Genomic DNA, 17,956 nt, shown 5'->3' with positions numbered 1-17,956 from the left:
ACATGGCAGAAAAACTCAAAACAATCACAATGCAAATACTATGATAAAAATATAATTAAAGACCAGAAAAACTAAGAAGTTCAATTTTATGAGAAATTCTATTTCATCATAAGCTTGATTTACTCTTCATGTCTTATTTGGGGCCAATACCCCATTCTCCAACAAAGTTTCAATACATCAGCGTCCTACTCCTTACCTTCACTATCTGAGCTGGAAAGCCTGCGCTTGTGAACTCGTCTCATTTCTTTACCATATCTGAAGCTCTTCTGGGAACCATCACTTTCTGAGTCTTCTTTATAGTTAACTTGTCTTTTCTGGTTCCTTCTTGACCTTCTCCGTCTAGTTTCCAGGTAATCTTCACTGTAATCACTATAATCACTCTCTGTTTAAAAGGATATCAAATTAAACAACAATAAAAAAAAATTCTATTAGTTGTTATTAAAATTAGAAATTGTGGACACTAGAAACGACAACTTTCACTGCATTATATAAATTGAATGTTGCTAAAAGGGTCATTTGTCTTTAGATATACTGACAAACATCAATAATGTGCACATTTATTATTTTCCTTAACTAATGTATATCATTCAATAAATGCCTATAAAATTAAGGAATAAATTTCCTAACCAACTTGGGGCATGAAATATTAGAACTTCTAAGTGTTTACTTGGAGAGTATCTGGGGCCAGAATGCTGCCAGATAAAGAGCGAGTCCAGGGCATCAGCCCAGCTGAACTCTCCCAATGTTCCCCTCCAAACAATTTTACAATAACATCAGAATGAATTCTGGAGTGGCACAGCCAACAACAGGAATAGTGAGAAATTTTTCCAACTGAGACAACTTAAGATACACAGGAGAGTTCTGTAGGCAGGTGGTGGAGTGGGAGCTGGCCCAAAGCTCACATGTTAGCAATACCAGCAGCAGGCCTTGGGAGGCAATTTCTGGGGATCTTGGCCCAGAGAGAATAAGGGGACCATACAACTGGTCAGAAAGAGATTACAGAGATTCTGAATTGAACCTGGCACTGTTCAGAAACTCCATTGCCCACATTCAGTTCTGGGTCATAGTTCCAGGGCTAAGAAGAACATTAAAACTTTTGACTGCAGGGGAGCAGGGGCCCTTCCTGGGTAAGACCAGAGTGTAAACCAGGACGGCGAGGGAACCTCTCCCCCAGATAATATCGCTTTGGAAACCCAAAAAACTTGCAGTCTCTCAGAACTAGCTCTGCACTATGAAAAAGTCTGAAGCTTGGGACAGTACCTTACCACCCCCCCAGGATGAGCAGAGGCCAACTTTACGGGATTAGAGTGGCAGAGAAAATACTGGGAAATGAAATGAGTAATGCAAGGAAACGATGAAAAGAAGATAACTGTTTGGTAAAATAGGCACCAAACAATACTGAAGAAAATATTTCCTTAAAAAGCAGAATTGGCCAAATGGAAAAAGAGGTACAAAAGCTCAGTAGAGAAAATAATTCCTTAAAAATTAGCATTAAGCAAGTAGAAGTTAATGACTTCATAAGGCTCTGAGAAACAATAAAACAAAAACAAAGGAATGAAAACGATAGAAGAAAACGCAAACATTTGGAAAACAATTGCAACCGACCTGGAAAATAGAGTGAGAAGAGACATTTTAAGGACTTTTTAAGTACCTGGAAAGCCATAAAAAAAAGCCTAGAAATCATATTTGAAGAAATTGTAAAGGAAAACTAACCTGGCTATTTTAGAACCAGAAGGAAAAATAAAAATTAGAATTCACTAGTAACCCCCTGAAAGAGTTACCAAAATGAAAACTCCCAGAATTATAGCCAAATCCCCAAACTCCCAGATCAAGGAGAAAGTATTGCAAGTGGCCAGAAAGAAACTATATCGTGGAGTCATGGTCAAGATTCATATAACATTTAGCAGCTTCCATGTTAAAGGAGGAGAAGGCTAGGAATATGATATTCCAGAAGGCAAAGAAGCTAAGATGGCAACCAAGAATAATCTCAGCAAAACTGAGTAAAATCCTTCAGGGGGAAAATGTAATAAACTTAATGAAATAGAGGACTTCCAAGCATTCCTGATGAAAAGATCTGAGCTGAATAGAAAATCTAACATTCAAACACAAGGCTCAAGAGAAGTATAAAAAGGTAAATATGAAAAGAGAGATCATAAATTTGAATCAATTCTCTATGTATCTTAGACACATGGTTGATGTAAAGATCAAATGAACTATCTGTAAAATATTTGGTAAACCTTAAAGGGCTAAATATTTTTGACAGACAGATAAGGACTGGACTGATGATATCATTGGTAGAGGGATAAGGAAACTACACCAAAACAAAGCAGCAAGTTAGTTTTTAAGAGATGTCTTGAGCACTGAGAAGTTAAAGGACTTGCCAAGGATCACATATAGGCCAGAATAAGCAGGTAATACACCAGGTGGTCCTTGCAGGCTCTCCATTCACCATTGCTTCTTAATATACTTTATTACAGGGAATAATTATTATTATTCACAAACAGGCCTTAGCACACCTTAGCTTGGTTTGAAGGTAGAATGCTTGGGTTCCAGTCCCAGCTCAAATTTACTACCTATATCATTTTAGGCAATTTGGTTTCCTTATTGGCAAAACAGAAGAGGTTTGGAAAATCACAAAAGACAAACCAGAATATTTTGATTATATAAAATTAATAAAATTTTACATGAATTAAATCAATGTGATTAGAGTAAGAAAAATGTCATCCATAGAATTCTACCGAATTTTTAAAGAAAAATTTCTACTCATACTCCACAAATTATTCTCAAAAACTGATAATGCATCCTACAAGAATTCTTTCATAAGACAAAATATGGTCCCGTTACCTAAAGCAGGGAAAGAGAAAACATGAAAGAAAAATTATAGACCAATATCTTTAATGAATATTGACTCAAAACTTTTAAACAAAATCCTGTCAAAGATATTACACTGATTTATCCAAGAAATCATTTACTGTAACCAAGTGGAATTTATACCAGGGATGCAAAGGTCAACCTTAGGAAGTCAATCAACACAAGTAATCATATTAAAGACCATTCCACCCCAAGCCACATAATCATCATGCAGAAAAAGCCTTTAACAAAGTAGAACATTTTTTTTCCTTTTTACTAAAAACCCTACAAGTATAGGCAAAGAGGGACTGTTTACTGATATAATAAAAAGTTATGTACCTAAAACCAAATGTCATTAGGTGGTACAGTAGATAAACTGCTGGGCCTGGAGTCAGGAAGACCTGAGTTCAAATCTGACCTCAGAATTCTTATAGCTGTGGGTGACCCTGGGCAAGTCTAACCCTGTCTGTCTCAGTTTCCTCATCTATAAAATGAGATGGAGAAGGAAATGGCAAAGCACTTCAGTATATTTGCCAAGAAAAGTCCAAAAAGGATCACAAAGGGTCAGACTGGACTAAAAAACAGCAACAACAACAATAACAAAACAAAAAACAAGTACCATATGCAACGGGGGATACACTAGGCTCTTTCCCAACAAACAAGGGATTGAAGTAAGGATGCCTCTATAGCAAGGTACTACTCCTTGCTATAATTCTGGAAATGCTACCACTAGCAAAAAGACAAGAGAAAGGCATCAAATGCATAACAACAGGTGAAGAGGAGAATAAAACTACCCCTATTTGCTGATGATCTGTTAGCATGCTTGGAAAATGTTAGGGAATGAGTAGAGATACTGAGGCAATTAATAGCTTCAAAAAAGTTGAGGGCTGCAAAATAAACCCTCAAAAAAATCAACAGCATTTTTATATAATAATAACAAAACACAAGATGCTAAAATAGAAAGGAAAATCCTATTGCAAAATACATAAAATATCAGGGGATCAACCTATTAAACCACAAGAAAGATCTCTTTATATTCAATTACAAAGTACTTCTTAAAGCAATAAAGAGCAACTTAAACAGCTGGAGGACTATTCAGTGCTTATAGCTAGGCTGTGCCAATATAATAAAAATGATAATGCTACCAAAATCCAGGGCTCTTTCCACTAGGACCATGGAACTTGATGTTACAAAGAGATCTCAGAGATTATCTAGCCCAAACCTGGTTCTATTTATATTTTTAAATTGTACTGATGCTTTTTGCTTGTTACACTACAGTAATTTCTTAATATATTTGGAAACCTCTCTGGTAACTGAAAATTAAATAAAACTGACTATATCTGACAGCATATTTAATATTCTTTTTATGTTTATATATGTAATACTATGTAAATTATTATAGCAATATATAAAAAATATTTTATATATAATATTCATCTTAAACCCCTCACCTTTTTACCAAGGGACGAGGGAAAGGGGAGAGTGGTTTGATATGTAATCCCTTGGACCAATATTAGTCATGACATCTAATCTGAGATCGGCAAGCTTTTAGTTGTCTTTTTTTGTTTAAAATAGAGGAGCAGGGGAGAAGACGGGAAGGAGGGAAAACAAATGCTTTTTTATTGAAAAAAAGTAAAAATTAAATTAGTTATATAAGAAACTGAAAGTATATGGTCAATAAAGATGTTTGCTGGTATGATTTAGTCTTCTTACAGGACCTCTCTGTATCTCAGCAGGTGGTTTTATGAGTTGCTGTAGCTGAAAAACAATTACTTGATGTCCAATATAATGATAAGCCTCTCCAATCTTAGGGATAATAGTCACAAAGTATATTCCCAGGCTTGCACAAGAAGTTTTTAATCTTGGTAGCAACTTCCAGAGTTCCAGCACAGTCTTTGTGAACTAAAGATTACTTCTATGATGTGGCGTTCAAGGTTTGTTGCTTTTGGGGTTTTATGGTTTTTTTTGGGGGGGGGGGGGTTTCTAGGTGAAGAATGGTTCACAGAATAGGCTCTTTTCTCTTCATCATGTCATGATATATGTATATAGATCAACGATATCACATTACTTCTTGTGTCAGATGGGTAATAAAGATCAAATCTGCACTGTTACTTTTAGGAAAGTATGAACAAGCTGAGACAAATGATGTACTGACTGAGAAACTAATGTCACTAGGTAAGTCTGAAGAAGAAGTTTAAAATAGAAAGATATTTTGCACCCTTTGCTTTGAACTATCAATGAGAAAACCTAATTTCTCCCTTCTCTGAGCTCTAGTTAACACTAATGATTCTGCACTACTCATTTCTGCAAGTGCTTTCTAATAACATATTTTATATTATTTTAAAATTCACAAAAGAAACTATTAACAACAGCCGACAAAGATTATTGTATGGTAAGGTTTGCAAAGTGCTTTACATAAACTATCTCCCCTGGACCTCATAATAACTTTAGGAGGTTAAGAATTATTGCCTCCATTAAACAGAGAAAGAAATTGAGGCCCGTAGAATTGACTATGTCAGGCTCAGAAAGATCTAGCAATTAAAAGAGTCTAGATCACAACTTCCTGATTCCAGAAACATATCCAAAGTTTCCTGCTGCCTTAGGGCTATTGCTGTTTCATGGGCTTAAGTGGTTTCCCCCCAATTTTTTTGTATTCTCCATAAAACTGAACACATGTAAAAAAGCTCAATAAATACCAACTGATTTGAATTTCACTTCATGCTCTAAAATAGTATTCATAACTAACAGATCATAAAGGGGACCCTGTTCCTTGGCACAATGGAATGTCCACTTCCACACTCAAACCCAATTTACCTCACCATCATTTGGTTAAGCCCTCTTCTGAAAAACCTCCAACCTATATACCAACTACTGCACAGATGTTTCAAACTGGATGTTCCAAGGACACTTCAGTCAACATGGCCAAAACAAAATTCATTATTTTACCCTTCCCCATAAAAAATATGTAACAACAACAACAAAACAACCCAACAAGATAAAAGAGAAAACAAAATAACAATTTTAAAAATAAAGAAATGAAAAAAAAAATCCCTTCAAATCACCTCTATTCCAAACTTCCCAAGTTTCAAACTTTCTTTAGAAGTCAACTGCCATTATTTCAGTCTCCCAAATTTGTGATCGAGGTGCTCAACAACTCCTGATTCTCCCTCCATATATTCAATTAGTTATTTTTCAAAATTGCGAATGCCTTAAATAAGATGCCTTAAATTTCAATTTCATCCTCTGGTTCTAAAATGTCAAGGCAGTTTTCTTTGATAATTTCTTGAAATATGGTATGTTGGCTATTTTTTTTTTCACTAACAAATTTTTTCTTTATTTCATTAAATATTTCTCAATTACATGTAAGCATAGATATGTTCCTAAAAAAATTTTGAGTTCCAAATTCCCCCTTTACCTCCTTGAGACAGCAATTTGATATAAATTATACATGTGAAGTCAAGCAAAACATATTTTCATATTAATATTGCAAAAGAATACAGATAAAAAATTAAAAAGAAAGTAAAAAAATATGCTTGCTTCAGTCTGCATTCAGACTCATCAGTTCTTTAGCTGGAGGGTGAATAGCATTTTTTATCATATGTCCTTCTGAACTATGTTGTATCATTCACTGTCTTGATCAGAATACCTAAGTCCTTCACAGTTCATCATTATTATAATATTCCTGTGTACAATGCTCTGGTTCTGCTCACTTCACTCCGTATCAGTTCACATAGATCTTCCCAGGTTTCTCTGAAAGCATTCCGCTCATCACTTCTTATACACTCCATCATAATCATCACATACCATTTCCCAAACTGATGGGCATCCTCTCATTCCATTTCTTTGCCACCACAAACAGCCTCTATAAACATTTTTGTACTTATAATCCTTTTCCTTTTTTAAAAAAACATCTCTTTGGGACACAGAACTACTAGTGGTGTTGTTGGGTCAAAGAGTGTGTATGCACAATTCTATAGCCCTTTAGGCATAATTACAAATCGCTTTCCAGAATGGCTGGAACTCTACCTATATATAGTGCTTTAGTGACCTAATATGCCCACCTTTCCTTCAACATTTCTCATTTTCCTTTTCTGTCATATTAGTCATTCTGATAGGTGTGAAGCAGTACCTCAGAGTTCTTTTTAATTTGCATTTCTTTAATAAATAGGGATGTAGAGCATTTTCATATGACTACAGATAGCTTTGATTTCTTCTTCTGAAAACTGCGTGGTCATATTCTTTGATCATTTATCAACTGGGGAATGACTTGAATTCTTATAATTTTGACTCATTCTCTTTATATTTGAGAAATGAGGCTTTATCTGAAAAACTTGCTAAGAAACTTTTTTCAGAGTTATGATTACAATGTATTTCCTTCCATCCTATTTTTATTCCTATTTATCCTTCTCTCTCCTTTAACCCTGTCCCTTCTCTAAAATGTTTTGCTTATAACCACCTCCCCTAATCTGCCCACCCTTTTATCAGCTCCCTCTTCTCTTTCCTCCTTCCCCTCCTATTTCCTTGTAGGGTAAGATATGTCATTCTCTATTTGTGACAACTCTGATGAGAGTAAGGTTCAAGTATTTTCTGCCACCCTCCTCATTTTCCCATCCACTGTTATAAGTTCTTTTGCACTTCTTTTATTTAATTTTCCCCATTCTACCACCTCTCCCTTCCCCTTGTCCCAGTGTAGCCTTCTTTCTCGCCTCTTAATTGTTTAAAATACATCTCATTATCAACTCACACCTGAGCCCTCTGTCTATGTACACTCCCCCTTCTAACTATCCTAATAATGAGATCTTAGAAGTTACAAGTAACATGCTTCCAGGTAGGAATGTAAACAGTTTAACCTTATTGAATCTCTTATCTCTTTCCTGTTTACCTTCTTATGTTTGAGCCTTGTATTTGAAGCCAAATGTTCTATTCAGCAATGGTCTACCCATCAGGAATGTGTGAAAGCCTTCTATTTCATTAAATATCCATTTTTTTCCCCCTGAAGAATTATACTCAATTTTTCTGGGTAGGGTTGTAATCCTTTGCCATCCAGGTATCATATTCCAAGCCCTCCAATCCTTTGATGTAGAAACTAAGTCTTTTGCTATCCTGACTGTGACTACACAATATTTGAAGGGTTTCTTTCTGGCTGCTTGCAATATTTTCTCTTTGAACCGGGAGCCCTGGAACTGAACTATAATGTTCTGGGAGTTTTCATTTGGGGATCTCTTTCAGGAAGTGAGTGGTAGATGCCTTAAATTTCAATTTCATCCTCTGGTTCTAAAATGTCAAGGCAGTTTTCTTTGATAATTTCTTGAAATATGGTATGTTGGCTATTTTTTTTTTATCATGGCTTTCAGGTAGTACAATTATTCTTAAATCATCTCTCCTCAATCTATTTTCCAGTTCAGTTGTTTTTCCAATGAGATAGTTCATATTTTCTTCTTTTTTCATTCTTTTGATTTTGTTTGCTTCTTGATGTCTCACATGAAGTCATTAGCTTCCACACTTGCTAAATTCTAAATTTTAAGGAGTTCTTTTATTCAGTGTATTTTTGTACCTTTTACCATTTGGCCTATTAAGGTGCTATTTTCTTCGGTATTCTTTTGTGCCTCTTTTCACCAAGCTGTTGATTCTTTTCTTTTTCTGCAATATACCTTTTCATTTTTAAAATTAAACTTTGATATATTTACAAAAATGTCCTCTATAATTTACATATTGTAGCCACAAATTCTTCTTATAATGACATAGCAGGAAAATTCAATAGATGTTATAAAAAAACACCATGTGAAAATTTCAAGTCACTTTAAGTCACTTCAAAAGGGACATAAAATGTTATGTCAGTCCTCCCTCACTCAAATCAAAGTCAACTGCAAGTCATGTCATCTTTTTCATGATGTCATGGTCCTCTTGGAAAACAAAGGAAAAACACAACAAAACATTACAGCATGCTTTTGATATTATTTTAAAAACAGTATGTTTTTCCCAATTACAGATAAAGACAATTTTTAACATTCATTTTTTAAGTGAAATTTTGAGTTCCAAATTTTCTCCCACCCTCAGACAGTAAGCAATTTGATATAGGTTACAGATGTGCAACCATGTAAAACATATTTCCATGTCAATGTTGCTCTTTTCTTATATCACTCTCATTTCTTTTCCCAAATTTTCTTCTATTTCTTTTATTTTTAAAACCCTTCTTGAGGTCTTTAAGGAATTCTTTTTTGGTGGCCCAAGATAAAATTACATTTTCCTTTAGGCTTTTCATGTTGTTGTTTTTGTATGTTTTTTAAAAAAAATCAAACTACTTATTTTTTCATTAAATCACTAGGAAAATATGACATAGCCTTGAAACATTGAACAAGAAGGCTATGTTAATTGCATTCAGTAAGAAGTTGGTAAAAGAGAACAAGATCTTTTCTAACACAATACTCAGTACTAACATGTTGCTCAAACTTTTAACCAACAGTGATAACTGGATAATTGATGCTAGCTGCCTCCTTTACTCTGGGGTAGAAAAAAGGTCTTCTTGTAACCTGCTTAGAAATTTGAGTTGTTTTCCTACCCTTTCCTGTCCTAAGAGGGTCCTCTCAACAAGTTGTTTCTGTTGAAGAGGGCAAATGAGCAGGGCTAGGGTCAGAAAACACATCTTTTTCTTCTTTAGGGAAAACTAACTTTTCCCCAAACCAGACATCTACCATTTCATTAAGGAAGAGGCTTAAAATTGTTCTGCAAGCAAGAGGCGCTTTCTTTCAAAACTGTTTCAGGTTACTCTCAGAAAACTCTAAGTGAGGTGTTGCTCCTGTAGTACCTTCCAAAAGGGCAAGGAAAAGTAACCTGAGCTTTACATTCCTGGTGGGAGATTTCCCATTTATGACCCTGTGTGGTGTCTCAGCGGAAAATTGGTGTGAGCACTGTCTTCATCAAAGGACAAATCAGATGGGAACTGCTCAGTGCTCCAATCCAAGTAATCCTCTTACCCCAGACTCCTCTCTGCATGCCAGTTCTTGTACGAGGGAGAAAAGCACAACTGTATTTCTCTTTTCCAATCAGTAGTGAACTCATGGCTACTGCTTTCTGGTTTATGAGAAATGGTTCAATCAGGCGGGTGTGAAGCTGGCACCAAACACAAATGGACAGCTACCTCAAAGATTCATATCAGATGGGAGGTAGGCTGGCGCAGAGAACTGCTAATACCTATAAATCCAAAGGGTTATTCCAGCTTCTAGGAATGGAATACCTTTGAATCAGCTGAAAGCTGTTAAGAGATCCAAAAGATAGATGCCAGGGAATCTTTCATCTTCTTGGTCATGGCGGGGATGAGGTGCATGTAGTCGTCAACACATCTGGTCACACAGGACTCTAGTTGCCTCTTCACTTGCTGCTCCCTGCTCCTTAGCATCCATCAAGTCTTTGGCTTTGTCATTGCAGTGCATGGCGCACTGAGCCAGGAGGTCCTGAAATTTCTCTAGTTTGCTAGTCACAAGGGCCTGTGCCTGGGTCAAAGGAGTGTGGCAGCATTCAATGCACTAATAAACCTGCTGCATGGAGGCCTGGGTCTCTTCACAGCAACTGGCATTGCATTGTAACATGTTACCCTGCATTTGTGGATATTCTCCCATTCCAGCTCTTTCACTATGGTGTCCACTGCCTCCTGCATTTGCAGCTGCTGTGACTCTACAATGACATATAACTATACAGCCTCAGTCCCACGCCCTGCCCAAGTGCCCTTGCCTGGCAAACACTTGGCACTCCAAGAGCGGCTCTGCCCCACCCCCTGACCCATGTTGTTGTTTTCAGACCTAGTTTGGGGGGGGTGGGGGGGGAGGAGGGAGCAGAGAGGGGGAGGACTATAAGTTTTCAGTTCTTCCAAGGTGATAAGATCCAAAGAGAGATGAAATCACTGCTCTCCTGGTCTTTATTCTCATCTGGAAGCAAATGAAAACACTCTTTTACACCCTCAACCATATATGGGCAATGTAACAGGGTCTTGCACCAAGTTCCAGTAAAAGGTCCCTTGTCCTTCTGACCAGTTGTCCAACCCCCTTACCATCTGTGGGCTGAGAGTTCAGGAAGTTGCCTCTACTGCTATAGCAGCCACTGCCCCCAAAGCCTGTTGCTGGATTGCTGAGATGCTTGGCCTGCACTGCACTCCACTCTCACCCTTTCCTGCCAACCTTCCAAATTGTCTTGGCCTAGAAAATTATTTTGCCCCATCCTTTTGTTGGTTCTGCTGCTCCAGAATTCATTTTCAGGATTTACTAAAAAAGCTGTTTAAAGAGGAATATGGGAAAGTTCAGGCAAGTTCCCTGTCTTTACTTCACCATCTTGGGCCTGCCCCCATGAAGTGTTTTCTTATCCCAATTGCTAGTGGCTCCACTTGATAATGACCTTGTTATAGGAAACTGGGTTGCACAGTAGGTAAAATCAGTGGACTTGGAGTCAGGAACTCCTCAGTTCAAATTCCAACGCTTAGTATGGGACCTTGGGCAAATCACTTAATCTTACTGCCTCAGTTTCTTCAACTGTAAAATGGGAATATTAATAGCAGCTACCTCATAAAGTTATTATTTTAAGGATCAAATGAGGTAATATATGTATGGTGCTTTTTTTTTAAACTTAAGGTGATAAATGAATGCCAAATATTATTATTTGCAATTATTTTCTTATTTTGTATATACATGTGTACTCATGAAGAGCTGGACATGACTGAAAAATGACTGAACAAGGAAAACTCTGTGTGTGTATATGAATGCAAGAACCATGAGGGTAGCAACTATTTCATTCTTTACCCTTGTATCACCAGTGCCTAACAGCACAGATTATGTACTTAGGAAATGTTTATCAATTAATTGAGAGTAGGGTCCTTTTCATAAGGAATTAATATGGTAAATGGGCTTCTTCTTCCTGTCTAGGATTCTAATGAGAATCCAGATGTTACAAATGTTAAAGAATGAATAGCTCAAATGAGAAGTATTTCTTGAACTGTTGATAAGATGCAGTTTGTGCATGGAAATATCTACTACTGACCTGGTTCAACAATCACAACTCTTTGTTGCACACATCAGCACAGATGTACATCCAATACACATATGGACTTTGCAAGACAGGATTGAAGGAACCCCACCTTCTATGAGCCCCATCAGCACTCAGCTAAACTCTCAGGCTCTGTACTAGTGATTTTCAATTCAATTCAATTGACATTTATTTTGTATTGCCTATGTATAAGGTATTGTGCTATGAGACAAGGATGTATGTGTCTCTTTGAGTATACATCTTTTCTCACAAATTAGATTGTAAATTCTCTGAGGCTAAGGGAACATTTTACTTATTTTGTAGCCCAAAGAGCTTAGGACATGGTAGATACTTAGTGTTGGCAGAATATAACTGAATTAAAAATGTAGAAACTAAAGAGAAAAAAAGGCCTGGAACAAAAGAAATATCATACTATATCAAAACATTTCAGAACTGTCCTTTCTTGTTTTAGGCATTTTAGAAATTACAAAGTCAAGATATGTTGGTGTGTTACAAAATGGTGAAAAAGAGTCATTCCTACCAGATGCTCTACTATTCTCCTCAGAGTCTTCTTCTTCATCATCATCAGAGTATTTCTTCTTCACTGTCTTTCTTCTCAAACGCCTGCTCTGCCTCATTGGCTTGGAGTGGTGTCTCCGGGGTCTTCGGGCACAGAATTCTGTGTCACTGTCATCATTTGAGGGCTGTTCTTCTTCACTCTCATCTGGGTTTTCCTCTGACACAACAAACTCATCCTGAGATCTGTCCAAAAGGTGAAAGTTGTAGACAATAAAGAACAGATTGTGAATGTTTGCTGAGAAAACCTAAGACTTTGGAGACCTAGTTTCAATTCCCAGTCCTTACACTAATTTATTATGACATTTTTAGCACTGGGAAGAGCCCTAACATGAACCAGTCATCATGAGCCTGAATTTTTTCTTGTAAAATCAGGAAATTATGTAAAATGGGAATAATATAGTCAAGCTACCTCCCCAGCAAGGTCTACATAAAGTGCTTTGAAATTATAAACATGCTAGACTTAAGATATAAAATTATAACTGTCAGATTTTAAATGCCTGGGAGGCATATATTGTTTTATTTTTCTTTGTTGTTCAATTAAATGCAAAAAAACCCAAAATAAATACAAAAAATGGCAAAAAAAAAAAAAATCCCAAGGCAGAGAGCACACAGCACAACCCACGAAGCGTGGAGTGCACACAGTGCACAGTGCAGCCTGACGTGGCAGGGACAGGATCCTGAACAGACTGTAAGGAGACACTGGCAGCATCAGTTCCCTGATTGCTCAACCCACAAACAGCTTCAAAGGTCAGTGGGAGGGCCCCTTCACCCAGGAGACAGGAGCTAGGTCTAGACCCCCAGCAGCAGCAGCTTCCATTTTTGGAGCCCTTCACCTAGAGACCCTGGGGGAATTGAGCAGCTGACCTGAACCTTAGCTCTGACAAAGGACTCAAAAGTCAAGTAACTGGCTGGGAAAATGCCCAAAAAAGGAAAAAAGAATAAGACAATAGAAGGTTACTTTCTTGGTGAGCAGGTATTTTCTTCCATCCTTTCGGAAGAGGAGGAACAATTTAGGCCTTCAGAGGAAGACCTAAAAGTCAAGGCTTCTGCAGGCAAAACCTCCAAAAAATCCCAAACCCATTTACTGAATATATCTTCTGTGTGTACGGCACTGTGCTATGAATACAGGTGCTAAGGCAACAAATCTGAAAAAGGACAGATCATTCACCTGAGAAAATTTACAACCTAATGGGGGGATAAAGATATTTACACAGATAAGCATATTAATATTTAGAATGTCATAAATGAAGAGGAAAGATTCCAAAGAAAGGTCCAAGGGATTTGAGGAAGGAAAATAAAATCACTTCTAGAATGGGTGCTCAAGAAATAATTGGTTAATTGCTAAATACTTTAAGAGGCACACTAGGACTTAGGGTGGTTAATCAAAGTGGGATACAGGTTTAGAAACTAAAGCAGTTAATTCAAGACTGATTTTTGCACATTTGCAATGTACAAAGAATAAAGGGCTTTAGCTCTGATAGTTTGAATTCTTTCTCTCTATTCAGCATCAGTAAGAAGTGTCCTACAAGACCTCTGAGTATCTCTGGCTGGGTCACTGCTGGCCTGTACCAGTGGCTCTGTCTCTCCACTTCCAGCTTACCCATCACTGATCTTGAATTCATCCTCGCTCTCCTCTTCATCCAGATTGCTGTCACTATCAAGATCATTCAGCCGCCGCCGTTTCTTCCGCCGTGCAGCAGCTGCCCGCTGTGGCCGCTTACTTTCTTTCCTTTCTTCTTCCAAAATGGTTGAGATGTCTTTCCCTCGGTGACCTGTAATGGTGGAAATATCTTTTCCTCTGCCAATTCCTATATCAAAGAAAGGAGAAAAAAAAATGAAGAAATGGAGCATTCCCAGTTTATCTTTTATGTAAAGAATACCTCACTCTTCCTCTGCAACTCTTTATTCCCCCACCCTACCTCCATTTCAACCAATATACAGCTTTCTCACTATTTCAGCCTATTGACCCAGACCTAGTATTTATGCTATAACAAGGCAGGCAAGACAATATCAAAGTATGACTGCTGGTAGCTGCCTCTGGATATACAGAACAAACCTTTCGTTTATAGAGAGGGCTTGGCCACCCTGCATCTGGACTAATAACAATAACAAATAGATGGCACTTTCATGTTTGTGAAGCTTTAAAGAGATGATCATGATTCAGACTTAACGACAACTCAATGAGATGGGCCCTACAGGTAATAGTACCCCTATTTCACAAATGAGGAAACTAAAGCAGAGAGGTTAAAAAAACTTGGCAGTGGTCACAAAGATAATGAACATCAGAGGTTAAGATCTGAAACTAGGTTAATTCTCAGTTTACTAGGAAATACTATCCTTGAAAATGAAAAACAACAAAAACTCGGCTGCTAAATTCACAATACTGCTAACAAATCTGAGTCTAAGTTTTGTTAAAAAAAAAAAAAAAGGCTCCTTTGAGCAAGGTCATTTCCACCTCTGCTGCCCTTCAGTTAACCTATTTGGTAGACAGGTCTTTTGAAAGCTTCCCTATGAATGGACTTGGTGCCATTACACTCCAGCTAGACAACACAAGCTGCTATCATCTCTAGTTCATAAGTCCGGTCTTCTGACAGAGGTGAAAAAAACAAACAAACATTTAAAATTAATAAAAGCGACCTTATCCTTCATAAGGTCATGAAGTGGGGACAAGGGTTCATTAAATATAGTGAGACAAAGAAACTGTCAATCTTTAGGGACCTGGTAGTAAAAAGAAAAGCACTGTATTCATATGAAGAGGAAATGTTCACATCCATGGACTCTATTCTCTTGCTTTAAAGGAAGTGGCCAATAAAAACAGCAGGAACACTTCAATGCTATTAATTTGGTCTCCCTACTTGCCTCTAGGGAAGGCGAATTACTATTAAATAAATTTGGGTTGGCTCCACAATTGGAGCACTCAAACCACCATTCACTACATAGATACCAATATTACTTTTTGGGTGTGATTCCTGCACCATGTGGGTTGATTGCTTCTTTGAATCCACACATTATGGATAAAGGGTGTCTTTTAAAAGTAGATGTACTGGTCTTTGTCAATCTCTGAGAGAAAACCAGAAGCTGTCCTGAGAAGATCAGACTATGAGAGGCAACTGTGATAGAGTCTCTTAATTCATTAGGTATGATTACCCTTACAGTAACTACTCCAGTCTTTTATTGTAACAAAACTTAAAGAGATTCTGACTATGAGAGCCTTGATTATTAAATCAAGGTGAAAAACAGACTGTCTAAAAGTCACCAGTGAGTTTTTCTGAAAACAAATTCTCTAAAATCAACATGCCACATGTGATAAGTTTCCTTTGATTTTCCACTTGGGGAAAAAAGTAAAAACCTTTAATATTCATAATGAAAATATAGAATTTAGAACAAGCCAGAGAAAAAACTCCCTCATAATAAGTAAAGCTGGGTTTTAAGCTTTTAACAATAATCAGGAGCATTTAATTTGAAAATAAGATTGCACTTATTATATGCACATATATTGTACATATTATGTGCACTGGTATAATTTACTATATAATATTTAAACCTGTTGTCCTTTTCCAGGGTATGTGGAGTGTATGTTTGACAGAGCTGAAAATAACAGAGACATACCCCCTCCATCAGCTTCTTTGATATCATCTTCAATTGCTTCATCAATTGCCTCATCAAATTCATCAAATCTAAAACAATTACATAATGTTTACATTAAAACCTGGATATAACTCATACAAATAACCAAAATTTTATGGTCTGAAATGCACGTTTCAATACTGTCCCAAGTATAATTAAGTAACTTGCCCAACATTACATATTTCTGGTTAATAGTAAAGATAAGAGAAAAACTCAGGCTGCCCAACTTTCAGTTGCGTGCTCCTCCCTTTCATTCTACTGTTCATGCTTTATGATATGCTCTCCCTTTACCTACAGCTAGGAAATGCATTAAGAGCTTCATGCATGGCAGAAACAAAAGAACTTTAGAAAGAAAAAGCTAGTGGGAAATGAAGACCCATTAATGTGCTCTTTCAAAGAAACAAAGACAGTATATGTTTGTATTTAGGAAATGTCTTTAGAAGTAAGTTAACACAAGTTATGATGTGGATACCACTTTCAGTTAATGTAAACATCGTGTTGATCATTTAAGTTTTACCTTGCTTCTTGAGTATTACATAACAAAAGAATATAGCTTTACTTATATTAACTCACATTTTTATAGCGTTGAGGGTCTATGAAATAATTTCTTTATAAGTTTATGAGGTAGTAGGGCAAATTTTACTGCCATGTCACAGATAAGGAAACAACCTCACAGATGAGAAGATATGAGGGGGTAGGGGTGGAAGGGGCTGTTATGATAGAAGTGATGAGAAAAGTATGAATAGGAGAGATTGTGAACATGAACTTGAAAAGCTTTAGCAACTGTCTGAATATTGGGGAGGTGCATCAAGAGACTGCGAATCCAGGTGACAGAAGATAGTAGAGGTTGGAGGATAGGTTTGATTAGGGGAGAAAATGTTATATTTGAGACATGCTGAGTTTGAAATGCTATGGGACATCTAAATTGACATGTGTAGTAGCCCCCAGTGAAAACACAGATCAGGACAGTTCAGGAGACAGGTGCTGGAAAAAAAGCTAGGTGATACAGTAGATAAGGCACTGCTCTTGAGAGTCCAGAAGACCTGAGTTCAAAACGTTACATCAGAGAAATTCAGAACTAAAAAAAAAAAAAAAAAAAGATTTAAAAAATTCTGCCTCAGATACTAGTGTGACCCTGAGCAAATTACTTAACCTCTATTTTAGTTTTCTCATCTATAAAATAAAGCTAATAACAGCACTTACCTTCTAAGGCTGCTATGATAGTAAAATGAGTTAATATATGTAAAGTGTTTCGCAAACTTTAAAGCCCTATGTAAAATTTAGCTGTTTTATAAATAAACATGCATATCTGTGAGAATGTGTAAGTATGTATCTGGTAGTCATTTACACAGGAATGATATTCTAATGTATGAAAGCAGATGAAATAATCATGGGAAAGAACCCTACAGCACAACCATAATAATGGGACAAGAGACATTACAGCAAAGGAGACTGAGGAGAAGAAATCGGCCTGGAGGAACAATTAGTAGAGTGTAGCATCAAGGAAATCTAGGAAGGAATCTCCAGAAGGAAAAGTTATAGTCAGGTAGAGTCAAAGGCTGCAGAGAGGTCATGGAAAATGAAGACTGAAAAAAGAATATTGGATTTAGGAGCTAAGAGATTGATGGTAACCTTTGAAAGAGACAAAGAGTAAGCCTGGAATCCAGATTGTAAGGTCCTGAAAAGTGAAATGTGTATGAGCAAGATAGGGCAATGAGTAGAAAGGATTTTTTTCTAGGATTCTGTCAATAAAAGGGATCAAAGACATATGATGGTACCTTGACAGGATGACAGGATCATGTAAGGCATTGTGATACAGTAGAAACAATATTGCATTTTACATCAGAAGAACTAAGTTACGATAGATTGCATCTTAAAATCTGTGAGACCT

The 17,956-nt window shown here is 36.9% G+C and overlaps 1 protein-coding gene and 1 pseudogene across 2 annotated transcripts in view; both read right to left on the bottom strand.

Moving 5' to 3' along the window:
• RSF1 (remodeling and spacing factor 1) overlaps positions 1-17,956 on the bottom strand; it is a 131,717-nt gene that overhangs the window by 4,728 nt on the left and 109,033 nt on the right. For both annotated transcript variants that reach the window (XM_072610755.1, XM_072610756.1), the window contains exons 12-15: positions 16,048-16,115; positions 14,039-14,246; positions 12,401-12,621; positions 197-382 (exon numbers count right to left, since the gene is read on the bottom strand). In XM_072610755.1, the coding sequence (XP_072466856.1) occupies positions 197-382; positions 12,401-12,621; positions 14,039-14,246; positions 16,048-16,115 (683 nt within the window). The remainder of the gene's footprint in view (positions 1-196; positions 383-12,400; positions 12,622-14,038; positions 14,247-16,047; positions 16,116-17,956) is intronic.
• On the bottom strand, positions 10,012-10,567 carry LOC140505116 (protein FAM136A pseudogene; annotated as a pseudogene).

The sequence above is a fragment of the Notamacropus eugenii genome, chromosome 5 (assembly GCF_028372415.1).
Source record: "Notamacropus eugenii isolate mMacEug1 chromosome 5, mMacEug1.pri_v2, whole genome shotgun sequence".
NCBI lineage: Eukaryota > Metazoa > Chordata > Mammalia > Diprotodontia > Macropodidae > Notamacropus > Notamacropus eugenii.
This window is presented reverse-complemented; position numbering and strand designations above follow the sequence as displayed.